The sequence below is a fragment of the Chiloscyllium plagiosum genome, chromosome 2, assembly GCF_004010195.1.
Source record: "Chiloscyllium plagiosum isolate BGI_BamShark_2017 chromosome 2, ASM401019v2, whole genome shotgun sequence".
Lineage (NCBI taxonomy): Eukaryota > Metazoa > Chordata > Chondrichthyes > Orectolobiformes > Hemiscylliidae > Chiloscyllium > Chiloscyllium plagiosum.
In genome coordinates, this window is record NC_057711.1 from 44,755,201 (window position 1) to 44,768,954 (window position 13,754).

General features: G+C 39.3%; 1 protein-coding gene across 1 annotated transcript in view; it reads left to right on the top strand.

Moving 5' to 3' along the window:
• rasa1a (RAS p21 protein activator (GTPase activating protein) 1a) overlaps nt 1-13,754 on the top strand; it is a 191,986-nt gene extending 178,232 nt beyond the window's left edge. Inside the window, exons 22-25 of the mRNA XM_043708645.1 lie at nt 4,348-4,436; nt 6,283-6,360; nt 10,320-10,454; nt 11,463-13,754. Of these exons, the coding sequence (XP_043564580.1) occupies nt 4,348-4,436; nt 6,283-6,360; nt 10,320-10,454; nt 11,463-11,540 (380 nt within the window). The 3' untranslated portion in view covers nt 11,541-13,754. The remainder of the gene's footprint in view (nt 1-4,347; nt 4,437-6,282; nt 6,361-10,319; nt 10,455-11,462) is intronic.

Below are 13,754 nucleotides of genomic sequence, written 5' to 3' on the forward strand. Positions count from 1 at the left end.
AAACGTCAGCTCTTTTCTCTCCTTACAGATGCTGCCATACCTGCTGAGATTTTCCAGCATTTTCTCTTTTGGTTTCAGATTCCAGCATCCACAGTAATTTGCTTTTATCCAATCTCCATAGAGTTCTGGCCCATCCTTGATGAACCAGGCCCACAGTACATTGTAAAAGGTGCAGTTAACTCACATGGGTTTTGGTCCACTCCCGAAGGCAGGGTCTACTCCCAAATTCCAGGATGCAGCAAGTGCTCACCTCCCAGCCCACATTCAAGCGTTCAGTCTTTGCAGAGGTTTAGGCCTACCCACAGGAACTCATCCAGTAAGATGTACTTTCTCACAATGGCTCAGTCCAAACACCAAAGAGTGAAGGCACATACAAAGAAACTAGAGTCCAAGGGCTAAGCCCTGCCACAAAAATTAACACATCTTTCACTTGGAGAAAAGGACAAAGATTAGCACACAGGCTGTAACCAACCAGTGAAACAACAAATCTCTTAATGAGAACTGAGTTACACCTGAGTTACCCCTTATTCCCAGCCCCCCCCCTCTTTCCTAGGGCAACAGCATGCAGGGCAGCCCACAAGCCTTCTGAATCTCAGCCAGCCCCTACACACCTTCTGGCTCTCTGACACCTTCCAACCACCTCTATGACAGCCCATCCTGATCACCCTTTCTCAGGCGGACAGCACCTCTGAACGGTCTACCTACCTTCTGGCTCTTGGGGGCGACCCGCATCGGGGTGGCCTACCCACCCTCCGGCTTTCGGGACAGCCTACCAACCTTCAGGTTCACAGGATGGCCTGTCCACCCTCCGACTCTCAGGGTGACAGCTTTCAGGCTGACCTATGAGCCTTCCAGCTCAGAGAGGTCTCCCAGACCCAGGGACAAGACAGTGCAGGTGATAAATGCAGATGATTCCTGAAGAAGGGCTTATGCCCGAAATGTCGATTCTCCTGCTCCTTGGATGCTGCCTGACCTGCTGCACTTTTCAGCAACACATTTTCAGTGCAGGTGATAAACTCAACAAGCAACAAGGCAAAGTCAATGATCAACAAACAGTCATTTCTGGTACAGGAGTCCATTACCATAAACAGTTCTCTTCAAAATGTAGAGTCCATTCCAGTATACAAAGTGCATTGTCAGAAATGGAGTCCACTACCGAGGGCAGAGCCCACTCCTGAAAGCAGCAAATGCACACCATCTTCATAGAGTCCTGGCCCACTCACAGGAACACAGTACATTGTAAAAGGTGCAGTTAACGCACAGGGGGTTGGTCCACTCCAAAGGCAGGGTCAACGTGCCAGGATACAGCAAGTGCTCACGTCCCAGTGCGCGCACACACACATGCTTAGTCTTTGCAGAGGCCTAATCCTTCTCACAAGGACTCAGTCTAAACACCAAAACAAAATAAAAAACAGTGAAGGCACATACAAAAAACAAAGAAAACTAGAGTGCAAGAGCCAAGCCCTGTCATAAAATCCACATATACTTTGAGGAAAAAAAAAGACAGAAAAGAGTAACACACAGGCTGTAAGCAGCTAGTGAAACAACAATCTCCTAATGAAAACACATTCAGTTACACCTGAAACACATTGATTGTGTAGATCAGGCAGTTTAGAAATCAGTCCTCACTAAAAAAAAGGAAAACCAGTTAACAAACTGGCTATATAATTCAGCCAGTTCAGAAATCCGGTTTCCCCAAGAGAAAACCAGAAACTAACAGCAGCAATAACACACTGACTGACCTAGCCAGCACAGTCAGTGCTCTAAATGGAGGAGATTCTAAATCTCCTGGTTATATTTTTTTGAGACTCTTCCCCCCACCCAAACTGCAGTAGTGCTTATTATTTCCCCAACACCCCTGTTGTGTGTGCGCAGGTCTGATCCCCTGGTTATATTTTTTTCCCTTTTTTAAAAATTTTATTAAACAATTCACAGTTTACAAAACAGTTAACATTAACAGCTGTATACAGATAAACAGCAATTTTACAAGGGAAAGGGATCCCCTGGTTATATTTTTTTCCCTTTTTTTAAAAATTTTATTAAACAATTCACAGTTTACAAAACAGTTAACATTAACAGCTGTATACAGATAAACAGCAATTTTACAAGGGAAAGGAGCAGTAAAACCAAAACCCACAATTCAACCAGTTTTCAGGGAAAGGAGGACAAACCTCAAATCCCAGTTTCAATCACCACAAAACAGTAACAATGACAAGTACATATAAGACTGCACTTTTTCTTATGTAATTGGACATACAATTCAGAGCCCCAGAAACCTAGCAGGACTCCTCCCACCTTCCAGCCACTCTTAGGCAGCCCATCCCTACGTACCTTCCAGCTCGGTCCACCCATGCTCCTTCAGTCCGCCCTGACACACCTTTTGACCACCTCTAGGACAGCCCGCCCCAGTGCGAAAGTGCTGAGGATGGCCTGCCCGCCTTCTGGCTCTGTCTGCCCCAACATACCATTGGGCTCTCACCCACCCCAATGCATCATCTGGCCCATGGACTGCCCTGACACACCTTCCAGCCACCTCTAGGACAGCCCAACCCCTTCCCCTGGGAAGGCAGCATGCAGGGCAGCCCATAAGCCTTCCGGATCTCAGCCTGCCTCTACGCGCCTTCTGGCTCCCAGCTGCTCCGACCACCTCTAGGACAGCCCATCCCGATTACCCCTTCTCAGGACGACAGCGCTCAGAACAGCCTACTCACCTTCTGGTTCTCGCAGCGACTGGCATCAGGTTGGCTTATCCACTTCCAGCTTTCAGGACAGCCTACCAACTATCAGGTTCACAGGATAGCCTACCGTCCTTGGCTCTCAGGACGACCTATGAGTCTCCCAGCTCAGTAAGGCCTGCCAGACCCAAGGACACAGACAACAGTGCAGGTGATAACCCAACAAGCAACATGACTGAGCTAATTATCAGAGTCCTTTAATTAGGATAGACAGTTCTCTTCAAAATATAAAGTCATTCCCAGGAACAGAGTCCACTCCAGTATAAAAAGTGCATTGTCAGAAATGAAGTCCACTCCAAATACAGAGTCCGTTGCTAAAAACAAGAGTCCACAACCAAGGGCAGAGTCCACTCCCGAAGGCAGCAAATGCACACCCCACAGCACACAGGTACTCAGTCTCCATGGAGTCCTGGCCCATCCTTAGAGAACTAGGCCCACTCATAGGAACACAGTACATTGTAAAGGTGCAGTTAACTCACAGGGGTTTGGTCCACTCCTGAAGGCAAGGTCTTCTCCCAAACTTCAGGATACAGCAAGTGCTCACCTCCCAGCACACACACAGGTGTTCAGTCTTTGCAGAGGCCCAGTCCAAGGGTGAGGCCTATCCACAGGAACAGCTCATCTGGAAAGTTGTAGTTTCTCACAAGGGTTCAGTCCAAACACCAAAGAACAGTGAAGACACATGCAAAAAAAAAACAGAAAACTAGAATTCAAGGGCTAAGCCCTGCCACAAAATCAACATTGTCCTTTTCTCAAAAGTGAAAGAGAAAAAGAGTAGCACACAGGCTGTAAGCAGCCAGTGAAACAACCCCCTAATGAGAACTGAGTTACACCTGAAACACTGTGTGCATGAGTAGTTTAGAAATCAGTCCTCACTAAAGGAATACCAGTTAACAAACTGACTATATAATTCAGCCAGTTCAGGAACTTGGTTTACCCCTTTTTTTTAAAAAAAAAGCAGAAACCAATAACACACTGACTGTGACCCAGCCAGCCCAGAATCAGTGCTCTAAACTGAGGAGATTCTAAATCTCCTGGTTATATATTTTTTGAGCCCCAACTGCAGTATGCTTATAATTTCCCCAATACCCCTGTTTTGTGTGCAGGTGTGATCTTCTGGTTATATTTATATTTTATTAAACAAATTACAAACAGTTTACAAAAAACATTACCAGCTGTACATAAGAGACAGCAATGTTACAAGGGAGAGGAGCCCCTGTTTTGTGTGCAGGTGTGATCTTCTGGTTATATTAATCATCCAGGGCTTTCCTGATTGGCTTAGGTTCACAACCCCAAACAAGGATCTCATGGTGAACAAAATCCAGCTGGTTCCAGTCACTGCATTAACAAAAGTATATCACCTTATTATTCTTTATTTTACATCTGATCTTTACATTTTGCTAACCTGCAAGGCATCCTGAAGTTGCTTGGTATTCTGCATTTGAACTTATCGTGTGAAGTTTGAAATCATGCCCTGTACAACTATGCTTAAAATTTGCAAAATTATTTCTGATTGCATGATCATTGATTAACTTGGTAGAAATCAGGTGAATTTTCATAAAATATGGGATAACAGAATAATAATAACTTATTTTTGTTGCTCTATTTTTAGATCCTCCTTCTTCTACAGCTGCAAGAACTCTCACTCTTGTTGCAAAATCACTTCAAAATTTAGCAAATTTGGTGGAATTTGGAGCTAAGGTACTCACTTTGAATCTTAGAAGTTCAAGCTAAACTAATTTTGCTGAAGCTTTTGTATCTTTCAAAATTCTTCCACTGCTTTATAAGTAATGTCTCAAAACACAATATCATCATAACAGTGTCAGTGTCAATGAACCTCAATAATATTTTTATCCTGTTCTGAAGTCACTATGTTTTATCATCAAGATTTTTTATGGAATAGTATTATGATTCCAATGGCTGTTATTACTGAGTAAGGCAGATCCCAACTGAAATCTGATTTGACTTTTTCTTTGTGTTTTAATGAGGTCGTCTTTTACTCAAACACACATACACAAGGTTGCAGATTCAGTTTATCAATAAAATATATTTATAACGCAAAGAAATGAAGCGAAAGTAGAATAAACCAAAGTATATATAACACAAATTTGATTTCAAAACATACAACAAATTAGAATCTCATTAATCCTGAAAGCATTGCTTTACAATATTCACAACCAGAGAATTCGTTTCTCTTTTATGTCCACAGAGCTAAATTCAACGGTGGCTCAATTCTTCATTTTCAGAATTTGATGAATGGTTTCTGGTGCTTTCATTTAACTGAGTATTTACTTTTTTAAAGCTTTGCTTAATTCCTTCAGCGTTGTATCTATATACTTCTGGTCTGTAACTTCTAGACACAATTACTTACACTGACGAACTTCTTTCTAGAAGTGCTTAGCTACCTCCCCCTCTTGGGAGCAACTGATCTACACATCCAGGTCAGTTAAGGCTTCTGAATATGATCCAAACTAAAACTAAATAGTTTTCTCATCAAAAAAGGGAAGAAAATCAACCCTTGATCTCCTGAGAAACCTAATGCACAACAGTTTATTGCTGAACAAAAACCATCCAATGTAGACTCTTTTTAGAAAAATAAATCACCATGGCTGCAGAAGAAAAGCTCGAGAGTTAGCACTGCTGCCTCACAGCGTCAGGGACACAGGTTTGATTCCAGCCTCTGGCAACTGTCTGTGTGGAGTTTGCATATTCTCCCCGTGTTGGTGTAGGTTTTCTCTGGGTGCTGTGATTTCCTCCCACAATCCAAAGATGTGCAGTTTAGGTGAATTAGCCATGCTGAATTGCCCATAGTGTTCAGGGATATAAGTTAGGTTCATTAGTCAGGGGTAAATATGGGGTAGAAGAAATGGGTCTGGGTGGTTACTGTTTGAAGGGTCGGCGTTGACTTGTTGGCCGAAGTGCCTGTTTCCACAGTGTAGGGATTCTATGATCTATGAAATATCTCCAAGATAATCCCCTTCAGAGATGCACAAAAAAAAATCCACAAGATCGAAGTTCAAAAATCCCAAAATCAAAAGGTACATCTTGCATCACAGTTGACTCCATTGAGAAGATACTAGAGAAAGAGGATATAATAGGATAGTGAATAATTAGTTATGTGCTATATGCAATTATACGTATTGCCAGTAGGGGTTGTACAAAGGGACCGGAAGTGTAGTGACAGTCATCATTTGCAAACCTCATCACTGTGAAAAAGATATTCCTAAGAAATGATTAGGACATGAAATCAGAACAATGGAATAGAAGTTATGAATGTAAAACTAGAACATTAATATTGCTAATGTAATTTTAAAACTTCAATAATTTTGAGGAAAACTTCAATGGTCAGTGTTTGAAACAATATGTCAGGGTAATCTTCTTAGTTCATTTGCTGATTATCTTGTACCGTTGTATTTCTTAAATAGAATTGACTCAGACAATTTAGACTTAGTGAATTTACAATTAAAGCTTATCATGTTCCATATGCTGTGAGATATTCATTATCAAAGATGGAATACTATATAATGATGCAAGTTTTTTTTAATAGGAGCCCTACATGGAAGGTGTAAATCCATTTATCAAGAACAACAAGCACCGGATGATTATGTTCTTAGATGAATTAGGGGTAAGTTGCACTTAGTTGCCCCAAAAATTAATAATCTTGAAGACAACAGTTGAGATATCTGAACCAGAACACATTGGTTGTAGCCACCTTGTATTTTGTTTTCAAATTAGCTGAATTATCAGTATCCACAGGATTAAGTTTAATTTCCTTTAACATAAAAAAGTACATGATGTGAAGAAGATACTGGGAGTTAAGATCAAATTTAGTCAAACAGATAGGGGAGATGGAAAGACAGAGAAAGGCTGAAAGTGAAAACTCCAGACTTAGACAGCTGAAGAAGCATTCTTGGATGTGCATAACAGCTAGAGTTAGAGACAGAGAGCAGTACATACTGAGAAAGCTAGTGAAGCGGGAGAGGTAAGATGGGATTTAAATCCCAAGGTTGAGGATTGCAGTGGCTGTGAATATGGGTAAACATAAAAAAAGGAGCCAGAGTAGGCAGCCAACTTTCCCTTCAAGCCTACTTCACTATTCAACATGATCATGACTGATCACCCAGTTCAGTACCTTGTTCCTGCTTTTCCACAAATCCTTTGTTTCCCCAGCTCTCGTATATATTTATATGTAACTCTTTGAAAGCATTCAGTGTTTGCCCAGAACTGCTCTGTGTGGAAGATAATTCCGTTGGCTCCCTGCTCTCTGGCTGAAGAAATTTCTCAAGTGGTAAATGGCCCACCCAGTATCCTGAAACTGTGACCCCTGATTCCCTGGTCATCAGGAACATTCTTCCTCCATTTATCCTCTTGTTGTGGTAGAATTTAATTCGTTTATCTAAACTCTAGTGAGTATAATACTAACTGATCCAGTCTCTCTCTCTGTCTCTGTGTCAGTCTTGCCACCTCAATAATCAGTCTAGTAAACCTTCATTGAACTCCCTACTTATCTGAGGAAAGATACTCTTGGCTAAAGAGATTAAAACTGCGCACAGTATTCCAGGTGTGGACTCACAAAGGCCCTGTACAATTGCAGCAAGATGTCTGTGTTCCTGTACTCAAATTCTGTCCCTATTCCGAGCAGCAGAACTGTATCTTCAACAGCCCTATACTGTGATCCACTGTGGTCCTAGATGAGGCACGAGCATCACACCTGTGCTCCACAGCAGTCAAGGATTGTTGCAGTGAGCACCCCCTGTCCTGCTGATAACCAGTCTTATAAAGCACCTGCACCCCAAAACAAACAAGATAAACAAGCACTCTAGGATGTTCGAGCCAGAGTAATCGGCATACATCTCCATGAAGTGATAATGGCAATCATAGGTAACCTAAACATTAATCAAATGGAACCCCTCCTGTTCATGAATCATGCAGCATTATTCTGTAGCCCTCTCAACACCGCATGTGTGCAATCAATGACACCTTGTACCTCAAGGATCCCTGCAGTGTTCCTGAATTCTATTGTCTGGATTACAGCACTGGCTTCATCATTGGGAAACAAAATCAATCACTGAGATCTTGGTTAGATGGCATCATTCACTAATTGATGCATGTGTGGGTGCACAAAGGAACCAATGGCCTCGCACCCTCTAATGTAGCATTCCTAACCCACTCCAGCACCTGGCAGTTTCATCAGTGTCCCAAGATATACTTTGGGCTTCCTGCACATATTATGCATCTTGAGGAGCCCTGTGGCTGTGAGTTGAGCCCTCCTCAACTTACGTGTTGGCCTGCATCTAACCCTGCTGTTCACCCTGCTCTTCTATATCCATGTTCACTTTCTGAAGTAGACAGCCACAGTGACCAGCATGACACTAATGGCAAGGCCATAAGTGTTCGTGGAGGCAGGGGTCATGGCTGAGATGTTAAAAGAATATTTTGCATCTGTCTTTGCAAAGAGAAAAATGCTACTCAGGCCCAGGTGATAGAGGAAGAAATTCTGTCAATGTGACTGTTCACAGTTTCTAAACCAGTAGAGTTGGTACATTAAAAAAAGAACGAACTGCAGATTTTGTAAATCTGAAACTGAAAGAGAAATCTGGAAAATCTCAGCAGGTCTAGCAGTATTTGTGGAGAGACAGCAGAGTTAATGTTTTGGAGTGAGTGGCATTTCTTCAAGCTACCAGGACCAGATGAGAAAGTGTGTGTGAAAATTGTAGGGGCACTGGCAATAATATTTCATTCTTCGCTAGACTTAGTGGAAGATGCCAGAAATCTGAAAAATTGCAAACATTATGATCTTGATCAAGAAAGGTTGCAAGGATATGTCCAGTAATTACGCACCACTCAATTTACATTCAGTGGTAGGGACAATTATTCAGGTTAGAATTAGTAGGTATGTGGAGGAAGATGTGTTGATTTGGAGAATCAACATGGATTTTGAAAGAAGAAATGTCAAACTAATTTGCTGGAGTTTTTGAGGAGGTAACAACAAGATTCAATGAGGGAAACACTGGTGCGGTATAAATGAGCATTTGATACAATGCTAATGAGGAACGTTATAGGTCATGGAATAAATGAGGCAAAAGAAATATGGATACAAAATTTCCTGAGTGATAGGAGACAGAATAATGCTCAGTGGATATTGGGACGGTATTGGTCGGTATTGGGACCATTGCTTTTCCTGAATATATTAATGATCTAGATCTTGATGTGCAGAGGACAATTCCAAAGTTTTCAGGTGCTATGAAACTTGGAAAAATTGTAAACTGTGGAACTCTAATAGGACATAGATTGGTGGAGTAGGCATATAGGTGGCAAGTGAGCTTCAATGCAGAAAAGTGTGAACTGATGCATTGGTAGGAAGAATGTTGAAAGGCAGAACATAGGGGTACAATCCTAAAGGGAGTGCAAAGCAGCAGACCTGGATGTATATGTGCACAGATTATTGAAGATAACCAGGACAGTTGGAGAAAACAATAACTGAAACATACAGTTTCTCAGCTTTATTGATAGGGGTGTAGAATACAACAGCAAAGAAGTGATGTTGAACTTGTAAAGATGCTTATTAGACCTCAGCTGGAGTATTTTGTACAGTTCTGGGTATCACTTATATTAATGATATAAATGCATTGCAGAAATTATTTACAAGAATGGTTCCAGTGATGAGAAATTTCAGTTATGAGGATAGAATTAGATTTTTGGGACTGCTGTCCTTGGAGAGAAGACTACTAAGAGCAGATCTGATAAACATTATAAAAATTATGAGTGAACTTGATAAGACTAGATGGGAGAAACTGTTCCCACCTGTAAAGAAGAACAAGAATGAGGGGGCAGAGATTTAAAGTTGATTTGCAAAAGAACTAAGATTGATATGAAAAAACTTGTTTACTCAGTGTATCGTTTAGGTATGGAATACCCTGCCTGGAAGTGTGGTGGAGACAGGTTCAACTGAGGTATTCAAGAGGGCAGGGGAATTGACAGTTGGTCCTGATGCTTATTTGAAGAGCTAGTGCAGATATGATCGACCAAATGGCTTCCTTCTGTGCCAAAAGTTTTATATGATCAAATATTTTCTTAGTTTATTCTATCCTTCTGACTCTTTAATTGATCACAATTGTAAACAAACCAGGAAAAAACTATGTCTCATTTTTTATCTGTATTTCTCACTCATTATTTCTGATAGTACATGAACTAATCCACTTTCTGAAATATTTCAGAGTATATTTTATACAAAATTACTGGACCATCAGCATCTCAAAGCACTGAGTTTTAATTATGTGTTCTTATTGTATATGAGAATTTAACTCCATTCAATAAATGGCATGCTACAGCTAAATTACATAATCCTAATGGAAAATGATGTCTTCATTTTCTGATTGTCAGATATTCCATGTTGTGAAACTATTTTGTCCCTTTTTAAATGGATCAGTATCCATCAACGTGCTTGCATCACAACATATTTAGTTTCACCTTGGGAAAGAACAGATGCATTCTTGCAAGGTTCACATTTGATGACCAGCCTGGATTTCATTTGATAAAAATAAAGTGAATTTAAACCTAAATGAGATATTTCATTGTGTTTAGAATGTCCCTGAGCTTCCTGACACTACAGAGCACTTTAGGACTGATTTGTCTCGTGACTTGGCAGCTTTGCATGAAGTTTGTGCAGCACATTCGGATGAACTTCGCACATTAAGCAACGAACGAGGAGTCCAGCAGGTAACTCCCATTTTTAATTTTGTTGCTTATTTAAAATTAAAAAATTCTAATTAAAATTTTTAGTTGCAATGGGAAAGGCAATGTGTGGGAACGTAATTCATATGAATTGAGCCATAATTGTTGAAATACCCTGAGTTTCTAGGTTTACTGGTCTGGTAACTTAAGTAATCTAAATCAATTAACCACAGTAATTCTCTGTCTGCAAGTATTTAAACTGTAAGATATGACATCTTTAAATGCACTGTTTATGAAGCTATTAACTTCACCGATGAGCCAGAGGTGATACCAACTGCTGCTCAAGTTATGAAACTCTTGAGCACAAATTATTGCAGGTGATAACACTTCCTACAGACCTGGATATCAAGGATTCCGGAAGTATCCAGGATTGTTCACATTGAGCAGCGTGAGCATGCCATCGAGTCCAAACTCTGTACTTTTTTTCTATATGTGCGACTGTTAAACTGTTACATAAATAAATAGACATGTGAGCTACTGCTGCATGAGCTGCTTCTCATTGTATAGGAGTTTTAAATGAAACATTTTATTTTAACTTTTAAAAATCTTAGATTATAATTTATAGTTAATGATTTTCAATTTGCTTAATTCTTATCTTATACTTTGGCTTACTTTCTCATCCTTAACACTGTTTGTGAGGTCATATTGTTTTTTTCCTGTGTTTGATTTAATTCATGTTCACATTTTGATTCCTTGCTTCTTTTTATCTGATTTCTTGATGTCCTTTTTGAATCTCTATTCTGCTTCTACTCCTTTATATCTGATCTTGATCTCTTGGCTTACATCATAAATCTACTATGCTCCTGCTTTACAATACAGACTGTGATCAGTGATTCTAACCTGTTTCACTGTGCTCTATTCCAACTTGCTTCCTTGTCTATGTCTTCTACATTAAATAAGTAAATCAATATTAAATCATATATAGTTTTAGGGACACGTTTTCATGTGTTGTTAACAGTATCTGATGACATTCCTGATGTCTGTATTTTTCAGCATGTCTTGAAAAAACTTCTGGCGATTACAGAACTGTTGCAGCAGAAACGAAATCAGTATTCTGCATCTAGTAGGTAGCAGCCTTCCTGGTCAGAAATTCTGCATGGATTAACATGTCCCAGGTTTATCAGAGGACACTTCACAACAATCTCCTTTTTTGTTACATCTGAAATAAATACTCACATACCAACATTCCTTCTAGTGTGTGAACTATGCAACAGAAAAACAGTTGGTCAATCGCATCAGCAAGTTAGCTATTTGTGCAGACCACCTCTTGCACTTTTCTCTCTGAACAAGTCACTAGCCATTGAGCCTTGATGTACTAGTCATCTTTCACAAAGCTAGGTGAATCGACAACATAAGGTGTTTAATGTTTCAAGTTGCCAAAGTTCCCAGGATCTATCCAGAACTACAGTATGAAATGTCAGTCAGATGATGAGATACGTTTGTGAAAACTGGAGTACAGGCTGTAAAGTGTTTGTACTAAAACTTCTGATTGATTACTTGTATGGTTAAGACTGCTCACGTCTTTAATCTCTGGTTATATATTTACAGCTTATTGGAAATGTCTTTAAATACCAAGGTTCCTCACTAAAGACTGGTTATTATACTATACAAAAAAAAATCTGCAATAAGCATTCATTGCATGACATGTGCAGACAGAGCATACATAGCATTTATTGTGCCACTAATTTTGATCAGTTTAATTACACTGTACAATTGGCTGAGTCTTCCAACAAAAGCAGTAATCAGAAAAAATTCTGTTAAAGTTACTTAATCAAAAGCTTTGTATGTATAATGTTTACAAATGTAAACAAATTCAATAGTTGAATAAATTTATTGATCATTGTATCAGAAATGCATGCACTTATTAAACCATTTTGTAAAGTACTTTGCCTTTTGTTTCAATAAATGAAAAACAGTATTGAAACTGACAAGTTCAACCATTTAAGTCATTTGGTAGCACAGAATTTGAGTATCACTGAAAAAGGACAATGACATTTTGTCAAAATCTTGTGCTCATTAGAACAATTTGCAAAAAATTGCAACGGGCAAACAACATTTATTTTGTAATAGAGTGCTAAATGATTGGCAAATGAACTCTGGCATAGGCATTGACATGGAGAGTGATAGAATGTTAAAATATTAAAATTGTTAATGTATAATTTATAATGAATAATGTTAGAATCAATTAATGACTGACTGTTAACTGCCAAATTTTGAAATTTTAAACCATGCAGATGAATTCTTATCAAAGAACTACCCTCAGAAATAAACTGGAAAATGGAATCAAATATTGTCCAATTCCAAAATCTAAGGTTCAACTTCGGAGTTTTGCAAGCATGAACTGGTCGGTGCAGTCAGGCTTTAAGATTTCTCAAAACTTTGAGCATCGAGTGAAGCTAGTTGTTTCATGCTGCTGCTAAGCAGCAACATAATAGGATTTGCCACTAACATGATGCAGCTGTTTTACTTGAGTTTCAAAGCCAGCATTATGCAGTAGCTTAATATCAAATTGCAACACCCTGAACAGCTTCAAACTACTTTGGCTTTAAATAATTTTACATATTAAAGTAAATTAAATCTATGGCAAATGCAGCTAAAAAAAAGGGCAACTACAGTGCAACAAAAGCCTGCAACAACTGTATAGATTAGGAATGTGAAAGCTTAAAAAGTTTTGCATGCAATTTCAAGTCCTGAAAATGAAAGGATGAGTTATCTGCTTGCCAACCTGCTTGCCAACCATTGAATGTTCAGCTTGTAATCATACAACTGCAACGTAACAGAACAGAAGACCAAACAAGGTAAAATAAAGAACCGTGGATGCTGAAGATCTAAAACAAAAACAGTCAGAAAACCGTTACTGCTCACACTCCTGTAACTTCTTTTTATCAGCAATATGGGTGAAACTTCACAGTATAACTGCAAGCGTTTTGTGAAATCAGCTCACTGCCTTAAGTCAAATTAAAATGGGGCAATAAATGATGACTTATTAGTAGTGTCCACATCCTATTAAGAATTTTCAAAAAGATGACCACATTTCAAATGTATCTAATCGGCTGTAAAGAACTATGGAAAGGTATGAGATAAGTGCAAATTCTTTATGGTACATATATGCACCTTTTTGTATGTTTCTTGGTATAATACACAAACTACACATTGTTTTAAAATTATTGTGTATGTTTTCCTTCCTATATTGTGAATGTTAGGTGTTTGAAGTGTAAATATACAAGTATAAAGTTCATTTACTTTTGTGATTTCTGCGAAAATACTTGTTGAAATGAAGATAAA